The sequence below is a fragment of the Megalobrama amblycephala genome, linkage group LG9 (assembly GCF_018812025.1).
Source record: "Megalobrama amblycephala isolate DHTTF-2021 linkage group LG9, ASM1881202v1, whole genome shotgun sequence".
Classification (NCBI taxonomy): Eukaryota; Metazoa; Chordata; class Actinopteri; order Cypriniformes; family Xenocyprididae; genus Megalobrama; species Megalobrama amblycephala.
The window spans coordinates 33,552,711-33,575,212 of record NC_063052.1 but is presented as its reverse complement, the minus strand read 5'-3'; the positions used below and the strand labels follow the sequence as shown (position 1 = coordinate 33,575,212).

Below are 22,502 nucleotides of genomic sequence, written 5' to 3'. Positions count from 1 at the left end.
ACAAATGAGATTTACATAAGAAGGAGGAAGCAAAGGTGTTTGAGGATAACAGGTTTGGAATAACTTGAGGGTGAGTAAATGATGACAGAATTTTCATTTTTGGGTGAACTATCCCTTTAAATAAAAGAGCAAACTCTGAGCAGTAAAAGTTTCTTCTGGGTTGAAAGTAGTATGCCAGAGATGATCAGATAGTAAAGTTTAGTAAAAAATTTAAAAGTATGCATCCATCCAAAGTCTCTTTAAGACAAGTCATTTCACTCGGCGGCCATCTTTGAAACGTCTCTCGATCATTCAAGAGCAGCTCCTATCTCTCTGAATAGGGAAACATCAAATTCTCCAAAGCTGTTCACCAATCTTTCGATTTAAATTTCATATTTGAAATAACCAATGAAATCTGACAACGAATGTCTCATAACTTTTGTTTCTAAACGCCCAAATGACAAAAAACAACATTTTTCAGGCTGTATCAAGCTAATGCGCATACGCAGTCCTAAGCGCGCATCTCTATAGGAAGCGTGCGTCTGACTGTTTCTACAGGAACCGGAGCTTCTACTTTACTATTCAGCAATTGGCTCTTATTTAGAAGGCAGGACTTATTCCGCCATATTGCGTGTTGCACTTTCTCCAAATCATAATAATACGAGTGCACCATCTTTCTATATATATAAAGTCTTTGATCCATCCTTCAGCAGCAGTTGTTTGAAACTAATAGTTCATGAAACAATGCATTTTAATTTTAACACTCATTTTAACACTCAACTTAGTGCATGTTTTTAGTATGTAATAAGTACAGATTCTGTCAAGCCTTTGTGTTGCTGTGAATGTCACCAGACATTCTCCGAGGTCTTCATGGGTGGCAGGGTTTGATCTTCCACTCCGGGTTCAGCGGTGAGATCGCTAACAAGCCTGGACAGCAGGCGCAGCTGAAGCGGTTTAACAAGAACAGTCAAGAAACCGTCTCACTCCGTCAGCCTATACGCTTCTTCTTTCTTTTGTCATTCTTTGGTCTCTCTGGGACGTTTCTTTTTCCTTTCTTTCTTTTTCTTCTCTGTCGTGTTTCTTTGATCCTTGCCACCTGTTTCCATCTGAATGGGACACAAAGCTGTGTGTTTTAGATCTTGAGTCTCTTGTGATTCAGTAAAGCGTCTTTCACAGATGCAGTTCTGTCATGAGAAACTTTGTGGTTTTGTCCCTTTGCAAGCACAAAACAATTTGACACTATTAATTATAAAGAAGTAATGAAATAAAAAATTAAACTGTTGCTCCCTAACTCGTACATATTGTATAATATTTTTCTACTATTGAAGTTCCACCTTCATTTTTTGGGGACCTCAGTGATTAGATTATATTCAGTTATATGGAAATAAAGCAAACAATATAGTGGCTTTTATCATTTAATCATTTAATAGCCTTAATAAAATTATTATAAAAATAATTATAAATAAATCAAGGTGTGTGTGTGTGTTTTGACTGAATATTGTATATATATTTTATTAAAAAAGTATCGTATGTATTATTAGTGTATTACATTTGTAACTAGCTAATTATAAAAAATAAAAAGTACATTGTGTTAGATAAATATTTGGTCATTAAAACAGAACAACGAGTAAAAAAGAGGATCATGGGTAATGGAAATGAAAGCTGTGCTGTTTAATTGGTTGATGTGGGCAATAAAAATACCATGTTCAATATACCAGTGTGTGGGTTTGATAAATGTTTAACTACTTTTGCAGAGGAAATATTTAGCATGCAATTCTGCATAACTGATATAGTAAGGAATAGTAATTAGAAGACAGTACTGTGAAGTGTAAGTAAAACTCTGTTTTTTTCCTCTTTATTAGTTTAATTTTGTGGGTAAACTCCTGGGCCCTCGAGGGAACTCATTAAAGAGACTGCAAGAGGACACGCTGACCAAGATGTCCATCCTCGGCAAGGGATCCATGAGAGACAAAGAAAAGGTATTCTTTTTTCCCCCTTATTATCAGTATTTTTCCTTTGGGCCGTTAATCAGAGTGTACGACACCGGAGCTGGTGCTTTTTTATGTCCCGTTTTTCACCGCATCGTCTCATTGTCTCCGCTGTCACGGGTGAGAAGCGTTCTGAACGATCTCCACTGCGTCTGTCGCTTTTCTGCGTGCTGCGCCGCTGATTGAATCAATCGATAGTTGCTGATGGGCCGCCCTCCCTCCCCACCTCACCTGGAAAGAGGGATACGATGTCATAAAGAAATGCTAACCTCAGCGTCCTGTCAGAGAGAGAAAGAACACAAGAGACAAAGGGAAAGAGAGATATATTCTGACAGGTTTTTGGGGTTATTGGCAAACAACAGAGTAGTTCTTCCAGCAGTTCTCTCAATTGACTTCAGCTGTTCAAATAATTCAGAAGCATTCTCATTCTCAAAGAGGTTGTTTTGTACTATTTAGTTGTTTTTCCTTATAATGCAAGTCAAGGTTTCTTGCACCAAAAAGTCTTTTTCATTTTAGATGATCCATTCGGTTCAGGTCTAAAAGTGTCTACACGGATAGATATAGTTGGAAAATTGGATTCCTAATGTCCAAAGTATTTTAACCCTGTGGGGTCTGAGGTGTTTTATGGGCCCTGGAGGTGTTTTGACATGCCCTGACATTTGTGCTTATTTTAGTTACTTATAACATTTTTATGACTTAATGCACTTTAGGTTGTACAGTAGGGTGCATTGCATTTGCAATCTGAATTAAATAAAATAACAAGTAATTGTGTGCTTTAACACTCTGAGGTCTGAGGGTATCGCCGGCGATACCACCGCGGTTTTTTTCTTACCAGTGTGAAAGAGACTCAAAATACTCCGTTAATGTTGCACATACAATTAAGAGTTATACACCATTTTAATCTGTGGAATATCTTCTTTTATTTGTGTACACTCAGAGTAAAAACAAAATGTTGTGCTTTTTGTAAAATAAAGAAAACTAACATGATGCGTGATCTCTCGTCTCCCTCTGAAGGAAGTCCAATCTGATAGTTCTCAGAAAATGAACTGTAACTTAGTGAATACTAATCACAAAAAAATTAGACTTGTGTCTAAAAAAACGTTGAAATGTCAGGTTTTAAATCGTGTAAGTCAAATCGAAAACAAACATTCTGTGTTTATGTAATCTGTATGAAAAGAGAGCCATGTCAGAAATCCGTGATTCAGCTCATTATCCGCTAATGCGGCCACGCCCACGGAGGGAGCGCTATTCAGACGCAAATTCTGAGTCGATACATGCATTCGTCATCTCAATCGTGTATTTATTGTCTTGAAAAGTGTTTTGAATAGCCATAGTTAGCGATCTCTGTCCTCTGTTAGTTCGGTTAGTTCCTGGATTGCCTATTCTTCTTTAGTGCTCAGGCATTTGTGGACCAAAGGTGTACAGAGCGCCCTCCGGCTGCAAGTATGAATTGTTGAGTATAAATAAATGTATAAAGTATAAAGTATGAAATAAATATTACTCTTCTATATAGAAAATTGACAAACATATGAGAATCCATCAATATTTCTCCAAATGTGCATGCTTTTAAGCTAAAAGCCTATATGAAATGCCATAGAGGTAACATAATTGTTCAGACACTTTGCATCACAGAAATACATTATATTTTAAAGAATATAATAGAATACCATTATTTTAAATTGTAATAATATTTCACAGTATTGCTGTTTTTTCTGTATGTTTGATTTACACCATGATGAGATTTGAATCATGATCACAGAGGGTTTTTTCACAGCCTACCTGACTGAAAGGCCTCATTAATATGCAAGTCTTTTCAGGTCATTATTATGTGATTCTTTTGTCTTCTCAGGTGAGAATCACCCATTATACATGAGGATTCACGCCTCCACGCATACTGCGTTTCTTGACCAAAGATGTTTTAGAAAATTTAAATCTCTCTATTGTTTTATATGAACAAGCAGGCAGCATAATTTTTACCTCATTTTGAAGCAAAAACTCTAGTCTACAACCTCCAATACCCAGAAGTCTTGTGAACAAAGATTTAATTTTTTTTTTTTTTTTGGCTTTATTTCAGTGACTTAAGTTTTTTGTTTTTTCAATAACCACGCATAAACGTTATTCCTTCAAAAACACAAACATGTACATACATGTTCCTCACATATTATTGTAGCCTAGTTTGTGCTGAATACAGTGTAATGACACTTTTTCCATTAATATGTTTATGAACAACTGAAAAAAGCACAAATGTCAGGGCATGTCAAAACTTCTCCAGGGTCCCAAAAATCCTCAGACCCCTGAGGGTTAAAGGATTAGTTAATTAGAAAATTACCCCAAGCTTTACTCACCCTCAAGTCATGCTAAGTGTATATGACTTTCTTCTTTCTGATGAACACAATCAGAGTTATATTGATAAAAATCCTGACGCATCTGAGTTTTATGATGGCAGTGAACGGGACCAACGATTATAAAGCTGAAGAAAGTTCATCCATCCATAATAAACATACTCCAGGCCTTCTGAAGCAAAGCAATGTGTTTGTGTAAGAAAAATATCCATATTTAACAAGTTATTAAGTAAAATATCTAGCTTCCGCCACAACGCCTTCCGTATTCAACTTACGAAAAAAAGCTTTTTTCGTAAGTTGAATACAGAAGGCGTAGGACGTAGCGTAAGCATTTTGAACTGCGAAAGGTGTTACACTTTCTTCGTAAGTTGAATATGGAAGGCAGTCTGGCGGAAGCTGGATATTCACTTCCCTTTAGAAGGCTTTTATTAACCCCCCGGAGCCGTGTGGAGTACATTTTGCTTTGGATGGATGCACTTTCTTGAGCTTTAAACTCGTTGCCCCTGTTCACTGCCATTATAAAGCTCAGATGTGTCAGGATATTTAGTAATATAACTCTGATTGTGTTCATCAGAAACATCACCCCACAGTGATTGGCTGCCATCCTGCATTTTTGCACTTCTCATTTGCATAAAGTTTTCGATGCTTCATTGTCAATCCCACGATCCCCACACTCAGCTCCCATAGAGAATAAAGTGAAAACATACACTACTTTTTAAAAGGGTCAGTGAGATTTTTTTTTATGTTGTTGAGCATAAGTCTTTTATGCTCACAATGACTGCATTTATTTGAACAAAAATGCAATAAAACAATGTTTTGAAATATTATTATAACTTTCTAGAATTCCTGTAATACACAGCTGAATTTCTCCAGTCTTCAGTGTCACATGATCATTCAGAAATCATTCTAATATGCTGATTTGCTGCTTAAGAAAGTATTATTATTTGTAAATAAACAAAAAAAAAATTCCACCATAAACTTTTAGAACAGGCTGTACCTTTAAGAGTGTTCTAAATGACATAGCTGTAATTGACTAAAATTTTTTTATGTGTATCCTCTAAATTATCGACATTTCCCCCACGGCATATTTCTCACAGATTTGTGCGTGTCATGTTGGTTTTGGGCCATTTCTGAATAGCTGAACCGCAGGTAATTTTGATGTGTGCATGTATAAGCGTGCTTGCAATTACATTCCCTGTTCACACGAGCAATCTTCTCCCTTCAGACAGCTGTTACAGAGCTCAGGGTGTTCTGGAAGGGTTTATCTACTAATTGGGCGTGTTGTTATTGACTGCTGCACTCCTCCGGTCCTGTCAGATTTTGGTGAACAAGCTCTCCATGGAGAAAAGCGAGAGAGGGAGAATTGTGCGGCGCAAATTGGACGGTTTGGATCTGGAACGCTCACCTGCACGGTTTTAAGCCGTTTGGAGATTCTCCTGCAGTGCCGTCTCACAGCAGAGAGGAGAGATTTGCTTAAAGCTCATAATTCTCTTTGATGTTCTAGAATTCGCAGAAACAAATTTCACAGAATTTACCGAACGATGTTGATAGTAAACATACACGCCCCAAACCCCACAAGAGGTTGTTTTTTGGAAGCAGTTTAGAAAACTTAAAAACGTATATATGTGTGTTCACTGATAAATATGTAAAATATGTTCTCACAAAGTTGTAGACCATACAAATATAACATAATTATTTTTATAATCAAAACTGATACTTTACATCCTTAAAGGTGCAGTAAGCAATTTCTGAGAAATCAAGCAAAAACAAACACACCCCTTCATTCATCGCTCCGCCCCCAAAATGCACGAACACACAATGTCTCTTTATCATAGCCGAAGGTAAGCAAAATAATGCTTTGTGAAAAATAGAACGAAACTGACAAATGAACGACAAGGAAGAACAAAACATTAGCATACAGTACACAAGAGTATATATAAGCAAGAGTTTGTTGTTAGTCTCCAGCAGCACAGCAGCTCCAGACAAACAATGACACTCAAAACTGTCATGTTACTATAGCTAACATTACAACAAAAGCTTGTCTTGGTTCTGTTAACCAAACATCAAATCCAATGTTACTCACATATGGAGCAAAAACAACACAACCTCGGCATCCATTTTCAGGCCTTCCCGCTTCTGTCTCTCCGATGCTGGAAAGCTTTTCTAATATTAACGTGGATCCTAAAGCTCTTCCCTGATCATAACCCTTCATTTTCCAGTGATATTCCTCTGATCTTTTCTTTTTTGTAATGTCTCTCAGCCATTTCTCTTTCAACAGACTTTCTTCAAATCTCCCTCTTGTTCACTTTCTCTCCTCCCCCATCATGAGTGGACACGCCCCCTACTGCTGATTGGCTACAAGTGTGTTGTGCTGCTGAATGATCCACATTCAACAGCGTTTCTCAGAAATCGCTTACTTCACCTTTAATACAGGTTCCTGGTCTTATTTTGAAAAAAATCATCAGTGCATGTTATTTAAAAGGATAAAAAATATCGATTTTAATAATCTTTCATCAAAAAGCAACAACTTGCTCTACCTCTGAAATAAATATTTAATAAATAAATTGTTAAATTAAATGGGTTTTTTTTAATGCAAGATGCATTTTAACAGGGAAACCTTTAATTTGCTCCTTAAAGTGTGATTACCATGCCAATGCTTTAAAGAGTAAGTCTAAAGGCCCGTTCACACCAAGAACGATAACTATAACGATAACTGTATTTGCGTCCACACCAACGAATGATAATGTTTATTTTAAGCTCACTCTCTGCGGTTTCAAAGTGTGTACAACATGTTTTTGCTGTTCTTATTGCATTTACACGGCTTTAACCAGCAGATGTCCTCAGCATGCTATGTTTCAAGTGAATAGCTAGTGTAATCGATCTAATCTAACAGTGAATTTAGTTGGCAAAGTCAATATAGTGGAATTAAAACAACACCAAGTCAACTTTAAAAGAAGTAAGACAATGTTGTCGAAACTAGCGCTGGATAGCTAAAGTCATTTTATGTTACACTCACTCAAAAAAATTAACTTTCACTGTTGTTAGTTTCACTCAAACCACCCTTGTTTATATTACTTAAAAAACTCATGTAACTACATGAATGTAATTTAACTGCGTTGTTTCTACTAAAATTGAGTATTGTCAGCTTTACTTATTAAGTGTTTGTTCATTCAACTTAACATTGCTGTGTGAAATGCACACATTATTGTTGACATAACTAACTATGCAGTGCATCCGTAGTTCCCAGCATGCTTTGCAAGGGACTGCATTAGGAGAGTAAATTTAGGGATTAAAGTGTTATTTTATGTGTTTTTCAGTAAAGGTAAAGATGTTTTTAGTTTATGTTAGTGTTTAATGTTCAGTTATGTTGGACATTTAGAGTAGTTTCTGTGGTTACCATCATGCAGAAGAGTGTCGCTTGTGTTTAGGCTGTGCGCATGCTTATAGGATGAAATTCCTGCTCTCAATTCAATTGAGTTTGTTCAATTAGTTATTTTTTGAGTGCATTTTGGGGTGAGGGGCTGCATTCTGATATGTTGTATCCTTTTTATTTAAATGATTATTCAAAAAAAAAAAAAAAAAATGTGTTCACCTTACGTAATCAACATAACATTATTAAGTAAACTGCACATATAAATATTATGTAACAGTGACATTCAAATGATTTGTATTTACTCAAAGAAATTTTGTCAGCTTTACTTGAATTTCTTTTGTTTATTCAACTAAATAGTTTTTTTGTACAAATTACTCAATATTGTTGCGTGGAACCACTTATTTACTTTTACTTATTTTTTAAGTAAATCCAACAATTAATTTTTTGAGTGCTGTTTGCTAGCCAGGCATAATGATCACATTGTTAATAGTTCTCACCATTTATTCTGAGGGTATGACCGATTGTTTATCCACTTTCTTTAAAGTATTCTTGAAAAACTTTTCTTGTCAAACGGTGGTGAATTTTTCTAGACCTCGGCGATTAACTTCTCCGCAATATCGTCTGCCATTTTAAATGCGCGAGCCCTTAAATTAGAATGGATTCTGATTGGCTGTCAGTGTTTTATCGTTCAACAGCTGGAAAAAATCATTCTGAAAGTGATCCCAACGGTATTGTTTCTCCATATTGACATCAGTTGTGATATGGACAGTGGTATTCTTTTGTATTTAGAATGATTTTTAGAACCATATCTTTATTGTTATCTTCATAGTTATCGTTCTTGGTGTGAACAGGCCTTTAGGCCGTGTGTCCACCTAAGCGTTTTTTCCAGCTGCTAGCGTACTTTTTCAATTGTTTTCAATGGGAGCGCCGCGTTTTTTAAACGCCAGGAGCGTAACGAGCCGCTGAGCGTCTTTTTTACGCTCAAGCGCTGAGAGCTCGGCGTTTTTTACTGGTCGCCTCGAGTTGAAGAATGTTCAACTTTGAGGAAAACGCTGCGCTCATCACTGTCACTTTTTAGCCAGCCGTCCAATCAGAGTGGAGGAGGGGCGGGACAAATACTACACCGGCCAACCGTCACAACATTCTTGCTGTACAACAACATCAACAAACAGAGAACGGAACAAAATGGATGAGAATTTAATATTACTGCTCTCCGAAAATACATAGCAAAGTAATTTCACATTGTGTGAACATTTTTAGTCTGAAACAAATTACCTGCAAAATCAGTTATAAGTAACAGTGCCGCGGATATTCCGTATCATAGCAACAAAGCGTCTCAACGGAAAAAAACGCTGCGTTGCAGAAGCGCTCTCAAGCGCTCAAAGACGGGCATTTTAAGCAGAGCGCCTAGCGTTTTCAGCTGGCTAAAAACGCTCTGGTGGACACACGGCTTAAACTAGTCAACCTCACTAGTTGATTTTTTGGACAACTAGTTGACTAGTCTCCAATCATGACCCATCCCTACTGCCATTGCACGCACACACACGCTCTGTTACCTCACCATATCAGCACTAAGCTGACCTTTTTCAGTAAACAGCAGATTTGAGGATGGAATTAGCATCTTATTTGCATAACAGCGACTGTCTTAAAGACACCAGATTAACTGCATTACATCAGAGGAAGCATAGCAGACAGACACACACGCGCTTAACAGCACGTTTTGCTCTCCGATGAAACACCATGTTAAATAAAGGAATCTCACCCTGCTTTTGAAATAAAGCAGCGTCATCTGTGCATCTGACGGGTGGGCTGATGTAATTCTTTGCCATGTTTTTGTCTCACGGTTCCTGTTAAATTGCTCTTTTGCTTTGCGCCAGCTCACAGTGCTGGATACAAGCCCCCCCTTCACTTGCTGCCCAGTGTTAATGGATTTGCATATGGAATTTCCATTTTAATTGAATTGAATATGCATGGCATAATTACTATGTGCAGTTTATTAATTCCACTTATTTATTTATTTATTTACATCCTCAATATCCAGAACGTGACATTCCGAAGGTGAAAAAGGGGATTTTCCTTCTTGCGTCTTCTATTTCTAAATTATTATTTACATTATTTTATTTTTTTATTTATCCTTATTTTATTTAAATTCGTAACTTCTTTGATGAATAGAAAGTTCATTTAAAAATAGCAATCTTCTGTAACAAAAAATGTCATTAGTGTCACTTTTCATCAAATTTAATGTGTCCTTGCTGAATAAAAGTATTCATTTCTTTTGATAAACTTTTTGAACGTAAACTTTTTGAACAGGCTGTTTTTGCTACTGTACTTTTTTATTCATTTTTATTTAAAGGATTTGTTCACTTTAAAATGAAAATTACCCCAAGCTTTACTCACCTTCAAGCCATCCTAGGTGTATATGACTTTCATTTTTCTGATGAACACAATCTGAGTTATATTAATAAATATCCTGACGCGTCCAAGCTTTATAATGGCAGTGAACGGGAAACAATGAGTAAAAAGCTCAAGAAAGTGCTTCCATCCACATCCATCCATCATAAACGTACTCCACACGGCTCCAGAGGGTTAATAAAGGCCTTCTGAAGCGAAGCAATGTGTTTGTGTAAGAAAAATATCCATATTTAACAAGAACGATCATGTGACACTGAAGACTGGAGAAATTATGCTGAAAATTCAAAAATTCAAAATGGCAGCCAATCACATTCTGATGAAAACAATCGGAGTTATATTACTAAATATCCTGACGCATCTGAGCTTTATAATGGCAGTGAACAGGGGCAACGAGTATGAAGCTCAAGAAAGTGCATCCATCCAAAGCAAAACGTAATCCACACGGCTCCGCAGGGTTAATAAAGGCCTTCTAAAGCGAAGCGATGCATTACGCATTTACGAAAAATATCCATATTTAACATTTTATAAAGTAAAATATCTAGCTTACACCAGACCGCCTTCCATATTCAACTTACAAAGAAAGTTGAATTCGGAAGGCGTTCTGGCGGTAGCTAGATATTTTACTTCATAACTTGTTAAATATGGATATTTTTCGTACACAAACACATCGCTTTGCTTCAGAAGGCCTTTATTAACCCCCCGGAGCCGTGTGGAGTATGTTTATAATGTATGGATGCACTTTCTTGAGCTTCATACTCGTTGTTTCCTGTGGATTACGTTTTGCTTTGGATGCATGCACTTTCTTGAGCTTTAAACTCGTTGCCCCTGTTCACTGCCATTATAAAGCTCGGATGCATCATGATATTTATTAATATAACTCCAAATGTGAAGAAAGAAGAAAGTCATATACACCTAGGATGGCTTGAGGGTGGGTAAATTTCATTTGAAAGTGAACTAATCCTTTAACTTTTTCAATAAGTAAAATAAAAACAGTTGACAGTTAATTTATACTATTTTTAGTTCCTGTAGCAGAGAACGGTGCTGGCAAATGTGTCCAAATGCATAAATGTTTCTTTTTTTGTACGCTTATACCTTAACAGGAAGAAGAGCTGCGAAAGAGCGGAGAGGCAAAGTATCATCACCTTAACGAAGATCTCCACGTGCTGATCGAGGTGTTCGCTCCCCCCGCCGAAGCGTATGCGAGAATGGGTCACGCTCTGGAAGAGATAAAAAAATTCCTTATTCCGGTACGTCTGTGCATACAGGTGTGAGTGCAATCTGCATCAGCATTCATGTTTGCTGTTACCTGATTGCAGTTTTTATTACCTTCAGACAAAAAGTAAATATTCTCTTATACCAGACACTATGCATAATATGTACACGTGTGTGCGCAGTACTGACTTTATATATATATAACATCTCACAGTCACATCTGTTATGCTAATAAAAAGCTAGATTAAATGTTACTATTTATATACAGAATGCTTCCTCTTGGGGAAAAACACATGTTGGTGCGTGTTTGGGGTTGCAGGGGGCATATATTTCCCCTTAAAAAACATTATTGCACGTTACAGCTCATTAACTTGCGCCCATATGTGTGTGTCGTACAGGACTATAATGATGAGATCAGACAGGCACAGCTACAGGAGCTGACGTATCTGAACGGCGGCTCGGAGGACGCGAAAGTCCCAGCGGCGAGAGGCAAAACCAGCACACGAGGCAGAGGAACACCAGCGCCGGGACCGCACAGGTACGGCTGCGTACGATCGAGTTTGATTGTAATCACTAGCTATGTTTCCATCCACCTATTTTTGTGCGCATTTTGGGATATTGCATTAAAAACTCTGGATGGAATTTCCAAGATGTGCATACATTTGCATAAAAAACATATGTGCTCAATTGAGGTGGATACATTTTAATCCGATAAGAAGAGGCATAAACTACGATGGAAACACATTTACAGAATAAATCCCTCGATGCGCAACAAAACACTCACGTGACTGTGCCTTAACAGAGGATGTGATTGGTTAACTTAACTAACCAGCGGACTAATTTCATAGCTCATATCTCATAACTCCTTAATTTCACCTTCTCTGTTCATTCTTTTTTTTTCTGTTGTTTATTGAGCAAAGAATTTTAAACTCCACTGAGAGTTTAATGCGGTATAACTGACAAATTTATTCTCACATGGACTGATGCTAATGTCATTTTCCTCAAATCAGTCTCATTTTCATTATAGTTGGAGAGGAAAATTCAATCAAACCATCAAAGTAATCTTCCATTAGAGGATAGAATATAATCAGTGGTGTATTGGTTTTTTTTTTTTTTTTTTTTCGTAAATGATAGCCAGAAACTAGACTAGATCTGTCCAGATTTTAAAGTGGATTTTTTTATGTACTCTACAAGATTTTTTGTGATTTTTTTTTGTTGTTGTTGTTTTTGCAAGATGTTTTATGCTCACCAGCATTTATTTGATCAAAAATACAAAAATATTTGATCATTAAAAACAGCAATATTGTAAAATATTCTTGCAATTTAAAATAACTGCTTTCTATTTTAATATATTTTAAAATATAATTTATTCCTGTGATGGCAAAGCTCCAGTCTTCAGTGTCACAGAAAGTTCAACATAACATTTATTTGAAATATAATTTTTTATGACAATGTAAAAGGCTTTGCTGTCACTTTTGATCAATTTAATGCATCCCTGCTGAATAAAGGAATTTCATCTTTTAAAAAATCTTTTTAAAAATAAAGTCCTTAAACTGTTGAACCTAGTGTACTCTATAGTCAAAAATTTGGACACATGTCTGTTTTTACTATACTATTTTCCATGCCTTGTATTAATATTAAAGTCATCAAATCTGTGGAATTATGGAAATTACATGGGGACCAGCAAAATAAGTTAAATATATTATGACTTATACTTTAGCTTCTACTTAGTTTAGTCTTTAAAACATATTTTAACATCTAAGCACATATTATTAGTTGGTAACTTTTTTTAAAGGGTTAGTTCACCCAAAAATGAAAATTATGTCATTAATTACTCACCCTCATGTCTTCCGCAAGGCCTTCGTTCATCTTCAGAACACAAATTAAGATATTTTTGATGAAATCTGATGGCTCAGTGAGACCTCTATTGCCAGCAGTGTCACCGAACCTCTCAAAACCCAGTTTTATAATATTAAGGTAGAACCACTGTAGTCACATGAACTGTTGAGGAACGGGTGTGGAACGACATGAGGGTGAGTAATAAATGACAGAATTTTCATTTTTGGGTGAACTAACCCTTTAACATCACTAGTTTAGTTCGTTTATACCCAGATTTTTCACTTACAGTGTATATGACTTTTTTCTTTACACTAGTTTGTGTTGATCATTGTTCCTGTTGTAATGTCTCACATATGATTTCTTCACAATATGAATTGATTTACATATGAAATGATATTGATATAATTCATGAGGTGTTTGTTCTGCAGGTGTAGAGGGGGTGTTCCTCCGCCTCAGGCTGCAGTTCCGCGGGGTGTGGCGCCCAGAGGAGCTCCGCCCAGCAGGGTTCCATCCAGCAGAGGAAGGGGCGTTCCTTCACAGAGAGCACGAGGAGCTCCGCCCCCACCTGGATACAGACCTCCCCCTCCAGCCGTGCAGGATACCTACGGTGAATATGTAAGTAACCGTAAGATCCATTACTGCAGACGTCACTCTCGTCAGGGAGCCTAACAAAGGGTATTTAGTATGCAAGGTCAGAATGGTGGCTGGATGACGTACTATTTCTGCTGGATTTTGGAAATATGCATTCATGTATGCTTTTAAAGCTAATTTTGCTCACAGCAACTTTTACAACGCAACATGAATTTCTAATGGTTATTCTTACTTGATTGTGTACACTGGTGCAGATCTACGTACTTTAAAGGGGTCATGAACTGCATTGTTTTATAATGTTTCCTGGGGTGCGCTTATAATGTTAGTATGCTTTTTACATCAAAAAATGTCATAATTTTTCGTACCCTGATTTTAGCCCTCTTATTTGAACGCTCTGTTTTAAGGGGCATTTCTGGTGTGATACTTCAGTGTAAATGCCCACTACTGTGATTGGCTAACATCTTTGCATATGAAATAGCTAAGTCTTACATGTGGAACTCTCTTGAAAACTTTTAGCATGTTTTTAATATCACAGCACTCAAGGTTAACTGATCATAAAAATGTTGATTATAGCATTATATTTAGATATGGCATGAAAGGTTGCAGTGATGAGCATGTAGCTGATCACAGACATGTTGTTGAGCGCATGAATGCAGCGATCTCAACATTGTAACTCGATTTCTGCACACTAATTAATGATTTCATCATAACTAACAGTGCAAACACAATGTAAATAAGAGATTCGTTGATTTTAGCAAGAGTTTTGGCGAGAGTCAAGAACTCAGTCACTGATAAACACCTCCGCTATTTGATTGACAGCTCCAGTGATTGTAAAGAGAACGTTTCCTATATATAATTTAATCACAGTTTAAATAACAGATTATTTTCATCCTACTAAGAGAAACAACGTGAAGTTGACCGTTTAGTCACTGGTTTGATTTACTGACACACAGACAAAGAACATCTGACTCTACATGAATCATTACATATCAGATCAGGCATTAGAATTATCACAGTTACTTACATGTTGTTGCATTACTGTCGAGTCCATATCGTAAAAGTCTTTTCGCAAAGCCTGTGCCGGAATTGCGATTGATTTACCAAAGAATCCACAGTGAAATGTACAGATTACAAATAAATAAAGCTCAACTGAAACATTCACATTGTTGAAAATAAATAACCACATTCCTAGCATTAGGATCCTTGGGAAGGTAATGCTATTTTTAGTCCAGTGATGCTGTATTGCTCTTATCTCCTCTTCATCTCACTAACAAGCCAGTGGGCGGGGCCAAATTTACAATGATGAAGTAGGCGGTTCTTCTGCAGAGGTGATCTTTTTCTCTCTGTCTCTCTCCCTCTCTCTCTATATAAATAGCTTTAATCTATTTAATTTCAGTTTAATTTTAAGTACTTAAACATTGCCAATGTAACAATAAAGATACAATTTTTGTTTTTAATTTTTAAGCTTGTCATCTAATATTTATATTTTGTTTTATTTCTGATTTATTTAAATGAACAAAAGTGATTTGTAATAGTTTTATTTTTAATGAACAATAACAACAATGGTAGATGGAACTTAAAAGTCAAGTATGTAATTTCTTTGGGGTTTCATTATTTTTACAGTTTCATTTTTGTGCAGAAGCAGCAAAATTCAGCTTGAATAAGCGAGCTACTTACTCTACTCTGTGTCGTTACAGTAATTTTAGTACTCTGTCTAGACAGTAAGTGTGATCTATGATATATGTCTATAATAGCTAGTGTTTTATTGTTGACATTTCTCGTATCAATAAATTATATAAAACAAACTCAATAGCTTGTCAAGGCTCTCACAGAAATGAATGTTTTCCGACACTGATCTCATTTGTCAGTCGTAATAGAACCGTACATGGTACAGCCGTCTACAGGAGACATCCTAAATCATTTCATCTGCTTGATTTACTTGTTTTTGTTTGCGATTATGTGGAAAAATGGTCTTATTTGCTCGCCTGCTTCTGACACCATTATAGATTTCCACTGCTTTGAGTTTTAATTTATCAGAGAGAGTTGCAAAATAACCAGTTCAAATACATTGGAGCTTATTTGAATGTTCGCCAGCCCCTCTCGATGTTGCAAGTCTCAGAGGTCTTCTGGCTCGCGTGTGGCATATTTAACAGATGGCGGGCCCGGAGAGGTGGGTGGAGTTGGCACACCGCCCCACAGTGCCCGTATCTAACCACATCTGACAGGTTTATTTAGGGGGCGCCGTTCGAATGCGCTGGGGTCAGAGGAAACGACTCAGTCGCCAGCTGTTCCCTATCGTTTCGAGGGCCTCGAAACACGCGTCTGTGCAAGAGCCTGAAACACTGGGAACGATCCGAACATCTGTGGGATGATAAATCTGAAGTTGTCACTACGAATTACTGTTTAGATGTTCCTCGTCAGGATTGAACTGGAAAAAGATCTTTTGACTGTCCTGAGAGTTTTGACAAATCATGAGAAATTAACAAGACGTCTTTGTAGAGGAATAGTGGAAACGGATGAATGAAAATGCTATCGTTATTTTCTCACCCTCATGCCGTTACAAACAAGTATGGTCCTGTTTTTTTCAGTGGAATACAAAAGGAGAATTTAAAGTATCTTGGGACAAATATATTTTATGTACAATGACAGAAATCAGATTTAACAAGAATCTGTAGATGGACTATTTTTACAGTGTGTTTGTCCTTTTTGGTGCTTGATAGACGTGTTTACGATGAACTGTCATTGTGTTTAAAATATACATGTAAAACGTGTTCCAAGGGAAAAAATAACAACATGGGGATTGGAACGACACAAAGCTGAGTAAATAACTATCCCTTTAAGAAGATCTCTTAATCGGTTGATCTTTTATTGAGAAGCCTCCATGTTTTATGAAAGCTTTGGCTGTGTTGATCACATTGTGCCCAAGGTGTTGTATCTATTGTGACAGCTTTAGACTCAAGAGTGTCTTTTAGTACCCATATTGTTGGAAATGACATCTGGGTTGAACAAAAGAGTGTGTCTTGAAGATTTATATTGTGATCATATTTTTGTTGGCTTTCAAAATGACACTTCATAATATTTATTCTTCAACATTCATTCTTCATCTCTTGCATTTACCAGTTCAGGCCTATGTATGCCACTCTATAATCATTTGAGAAAGAAATATATTAAGTGTATTAAATATATCTTTAAAATATTTTTGTATTCATTAAGAATGCATTAAATGGATAAAAAATGACAGTAAAAACATTAATAATATTACAAAATATTTTTATTTAAAAAAAAATGCTGCTCAAGTTTTCAACATTGAAAATGCAAAAGCATCTTGAGCAGAAAATCAGTTTATTAGAATTATTTCTGAAGGATAATGTGACACTGAAGGGTGAAGTAATTCACTTTTGCCATTACAGGAATAAATTCTATTTTAATATATATATATATATATATATATATATATATATATATATATATATATATATATATATATATATATATAAAAATTAAAATGATAATAATATTTCACAATTTTACTGTTTTTACTCTATTTATGATCAAATAAATTCAGCCTTGATGAGCAGAAGAGACTTCTTTCAAAAATGTTTCCGAACCCACATGAATGGTTATATAACTATTTTTTCCCATTTATTTTAATACTATAAATGGTGAACATTGTATTTTCAGTATTTTTATAGCATGAAATTATTTTTAAATGACCAAATTCAAATTCTTAATTATCTTAACCCCCATGTTAACATGTTTATTAATTGAGATTTGATTCATTTTATTTTTTTTATTTATTTATCTGTTGATTATTAAGTAAGACATTTGGTTCCCCATATACTTGATCTCTCGTTTTTTTTTTTTTTTTTTTCATTTCTCCCAATTTGCTTTTTTTTTTATTATTATTATTTTTTTTTTTTACATCAACCTTTTTTACTTCTTACCTTGCAGTTTGTGTTTTCATCTCCACCCCATATGGCATCCCATTTCATCAGCCAATCACATCTAATCTTACCATTTAGATTTACAGGGATCATATCCGCTATTAGCATATGGGTTTACACGAATCAGCTAATCACATTTGCTTTCCCAAGTCTGGAAAGAAAAGATGTATCATATCAAAAACCTGCATGATTAATACATCTGACCCAAACATGGTCCCATATCATTATCTTCATCAAGCTCCGGGAACCGAGGTCAGCATGAACACGTCTCTTATTCGATTTGAAAACATTTTGATCAGATTACCGCAAATCAATAAGCAAAAAAAAAAAAAAAAACATTTTAAAGGCACTGAATCTGATTCCAAACATGTTTGGGGGTGGATCTGCTCACCCTGTGTAAGTTATTAATAGGAAGTAATTGCATTGGCTGTTGGCTCCCTCTCAGGGGCCGTTCTGATACCTGAGTCACTCTCTGCGGAGGGTTGCAATAATACCATTACAGCATGTATTATCCCGGTCTGTATCTCAGAACCTCTGTTTCCACAATCAAAACCGCTTGTCACTTTGGTTTAGCCTCATAATTACCGAGCCGGTTGCAATACTATCTCTCCTTTGGTCGAGTGCTGAAATGGCTTCCATTGTCACCAGTGTTGTGTTATGAATGCCCGTGTCCAGCATGATGTTTCTTGAACCAACACAAATCACAAGTTTGATTTTCAATAGGGCTGTATGGCGAGACATATGGGTTCACCTCCGGGCTCCTCGGATTCCTCTGTTGAGCCGTTTCATTCAGTCCTCGCCACTTTTTATCACGCTAAAGTACTTTACTGACATGCAGACCCGTGTGAGAGTTGTTATTGAGTAAGTGCTGAAACTTTAAAACATATTCCTGAGCCTCAGGTCTTCAACTTTAAAAGTCTCTGTTTTTAGGGGGTGTTTGGCATTTTTTTGTTACAAGTGTATTAGCGATGTAGCGAATTAACTCAAAGGGGAAATATTAATAATTATTCATAACTCATTATGATTATTAATTATGATTAATTATAAATATGTGAATCAATGTTAATCAGATTAACTTGATGTAGCTACATTAAAATTAATATTACAATCAATTAACCTGTTCGTCCAGTGAACACTCTGTGTTAATTGTTTATTAATTCTAAGAAATGTTCATTTCCAGGTTATGGAAAAACAACATTCTTATTGTACAGTACTACTCAGAGCATGTAGTCAAGATCTAAATCATTTAAGAGGCAATTTATTAGCAGACGGAGTCAGAACCAAACATGTATTGTGCACAATCTTTATTAACTAACTCACAAACACATAACTAAACTAACAAACACATAACATACACGTAGGTCACACACATACGTAGGTAAAAATGTAAAAACCAGAAGTGGGACTGGAAATGGAGCTATGGGAAAAGGTCAAAGACAATCTGGAAAAGAATCATCAGTTTCCTCAGTAATAAAACACCTTTGCTGACACAGGTGGTTTACAAATTTATACTAAATGCTGTTTAGTGTTCAAATGTACGATACTTGCAAGATGCCTTTAGGCTTAGGAGCATCAGATCTGCAGGCTGAGGAGAAATCTTGATGATTCAGTCCAGTATCGTCTGCGTTGGATAAAGTAATATGAAACAACTTAAGCTGTTAATTTGACTCTTAGTGGGGAAAAAGTTCTTTCTCTCTCTCATAGATGAGCACAAGGCTGGGTTGCAGGCCTAGGCCTACAGGCCTTGCAGGTCCACAGGCCTTGGCCTGAAGAAGCCTGCAGCAAAAAGGGGTCTCTTCAGTCGTCCAAGAAGCAAGAAAAAGAGAGGGAGGGGCATTGTGCACTGGCTTTTAACCTTTGGTCAAAGTCACACCTCTTAGGGTTGACCTGACCAATGAAGATCTATCTATCTATCTGTATGTCTGTCTGTCTGTCTGTCTGTCTGTCTGTCTGTCTATCTATCTATCTATCTATCTATCTATCTATCTATCTATCTATCTATCTATCTATCTATCTATCTATCTATCTATCTATCTGTCTGTCTGTCTGTCTGTCTGTCTGTCTGTCTGTCTGTCTGTCTGTCTGTCTGTCTGTCTGTCTGTCTGTCTGTCTGTCTGTCTGTCTGTCTGTCTGTCTGTCTGTCTGTCTGTCTGCCTGCCTGCCTGCCTGCCTGCCTGCCTGCCTGCCTGCCTGCCTGCCTGCCTGCCTGCCTGCCTGTCTGTCCATCTATTGGTCTGTCTATCTCTGTCTGTCTGCCTGTCTGTCTATCTGTCTATCTGTATGTCTGTCTGCCTGTCTGCCTGTCTGTCTATCTGTCTATCTGTATGTCTGTCTGTCTGTCTGTCTGTCTGTCCTTCTATTGGTCTGTCTATCTCTGTCTGTCTGTCTGTCTGTCTGTCTATCTATCTATCTATCTATCTATCTATCTATCTATCTATCTATCTATCTATCTATCTGTCTATCTGTCTATCTGTCTGCCTGTCTGTCTATCTGTCTATCTGTCTGACTGTCTATGAAAGCCTCCCTCAAATGCACACATTAAATTATACAAGTACATGTACTGTTTTACGAGCTTACAATACAATCCACAAATACGTACAGGTCATTTTTTAAATTTATTTTTTTATCTGTAATTAAATGTGCAAATAAATTCCAATTGTTTGCCTTGAAATTATGTGTTTACTGTGTAAGTTGTAAGTGCCGTATTGCATTTGTCGATACCTTTGTGACATGTAAATGGATCACATTTATTTGTGCTTTTGTGCCAACCTGTTGTACAATTTGGTGTGATTGGAGCTTGTGTAACCTCTGGTCCCTGCCTCTGAAACTTTCAGAATGCTCATAGTGAGTATTATATCTAATGAGAGAAACATTTCTTATCATATAACAAGCAAGAGACAGAGCATGAAATTCCATTAAACGGATAATGTCATGCATGCTTCTGCCTCATAGTTTCAGTCTGACTACCCGAATACCCATAAATCAGTTCTGTTTATGCAAATTTGGCCAGAGTTCCATGATAGCTCAGCGTTTATGACTTCCATCCTCTCTCAGTTTGATCACCATGGCAGAAGCCTTGCGGTAATTGCAGTTGACACTAGTGTAGTTTAGTTCTGTGTGACCAACGCAAGTTTATTTGTCCAGCAGAGCAGGATGATCTTGAGTTCTTTGGCATCTGTCTACTTCATGAGCTGCGTTAAACCGCCTGGAATAGTTTGAGTTTTATGTATGGTTTTAAAAGTGAGACGGATGGAGTGAAGTGCGCTCATCAATTTTTGAGTTCATTAGTGCTCTTGTTGCTACAAAAAAACATGTTTTTCCTCCATAGTCTAATGGGTATGTTTACCATACATATAATAAATATTACTGACTGTACCCAAACATACCCAAAATATGTTGACCCAGGAACGTCTTACTTGCTTGTGTAAGTTCAAATGCGGCTCATGTCACTTCCCTAATCCATTCTCTTTTCTCCTCCCAGTGATTTTCTTCTCTCTGTCAATACTACGGATAAAAATGGCAACAAGGCAAAAATATCCCTTCATACTGTTGTTGTGCTGTAAATTGCATGCTCATATTTGTTAGGTGTTCAGTATTCCGAGAGAGTGAAGCCGCTCGGAGCATCTTGGCAGTCATGAAGCTCTTGTTCTGAGCTGTGAAACTAAGAAATGTTCCAGAAAACCCAGCGACTGGAGCAGAAATGAGCAAGTGTGACGGAGTTAGTCAGACAAGCCATGCGTGAGTGTCAGTCTGTGTGTGTTTTTTGATCCTCTTCAGGTAATGTGTGTTGTGGTTTTGTGTACATTACAACAAACACTCAAAGTGTTTCATTTTGTCACTTTATTGTTAGTTTAGCTGTATTTTAAGCAGAAGAATCCTTAGTATGTCTTCATGTAGATAACTTGTTAAAATGTGATTGAGGTCTTGTGGCCTTTAAGGGCAGCTCTTATCTTCTAACAACCTGTCTTTCAGCCGATTGTGTTCGTTCTACCAGAACACTCACCTAGGGAGCTGCCTGTCTCTCATTCAGGCTGTGGTGTGTGTGTGTGTGTCTGTGTTTCTTAAGCGTGTCGATGTTCTCATTATGTCTGATGTAACGTGTGTGTTCTTGCGACCCTCAAACCCTGTTGCAAATCTCTGACAATAGTGAGAGATCAAAGACTTCCCTCGCAGAAGATGGTGTTATCACAGCAATTCCACAGCAATGTCTATTCCAGAACTATTCCAGCAATGCTTCCGCCTGAAGGACCTTGTGTGATAGTGGAGGCAAGGAACGTCATGTTATTGATGGTTGCTAGGGTGTTCTGGGAGGTTGCTAGGTCATTGCTAGGTGTTTTCTAGCTGGTTGCAGGCTGTGTTCTAACTGGACCAAGTTATTTGATCAAACTTATTACGTCAAAACATTTAAGTAAACAAACTCATTGTTTTTAAGTTAGTAGAACTTAAAAATATTTGTAACAAGTGGGGCGGGGCTGAGAGCCGCGGAAGCAGAGCAAGGCTAATGTGATGCACAGGTGTCTCTCGTTAATAATCATATCATTGGCATACAGTACGTATGGCATACAATACAGTAAACAACATACAGTATATGTGATGTTAAAATTTTTGCAGCCCATCATCAATCTAACCACAGGCTCTACTCTTCACCACAGTGGTAACCCTACAAAACTAACATAGCAGAACCCCCTGTAAATCCCAACATAACACAACATTAAACACTATCTTATGTCTCGCTATGTTAATCTTGTGCAAAAACACACAAAATAACATTTAATTTCAATATTTATTTATACAGTCTGATGCAAAGCATGCTGGGAATTAG

At 36.9% G+C, this 22,502-nt stretch overlaps 1 protein-coding gene across 12 annotated transcripts in view; it reads left to right on the top strand.

Moving 5' to 3' along the window:
* khdrbs3 (KH domain containing, RNA binding, signal transduction associated 3) overlaps window positions 1-22,502 on the top strand; it is a 180,630-nt gene that overhangs the window by 122,066 nt on the left and 36,062 nt on the right. For all 12 annotated transcript variants that reach the window (XR_007186499.1, XR_007186500.1, XM_048202998.1 and 9 more), the window contains 4 exons: window positions 1,842-1,958; window positions 11,195-11,341; window positions 11,705-11,844; window positions 13,574-13,760. Coding sequence is in view for 10 of the 12 variants with exons in the window: in XM_048202998.1 (XP_048058955.1) it covers window positions 1,842-1,958; window positions 11,195-11,341; window positions 11,705-11,844; window positions 13,574-13,760 (591 nt within the window). In the remaining 2 variants the exon portion in view is untranslated. The remainder of the gene's footprint in view (window positions 1-1,841; window positions 1,959-11,194; window positions 11,342-11,704; window positions 11,845-13,573; window positions 13,761-22,502) is intronic.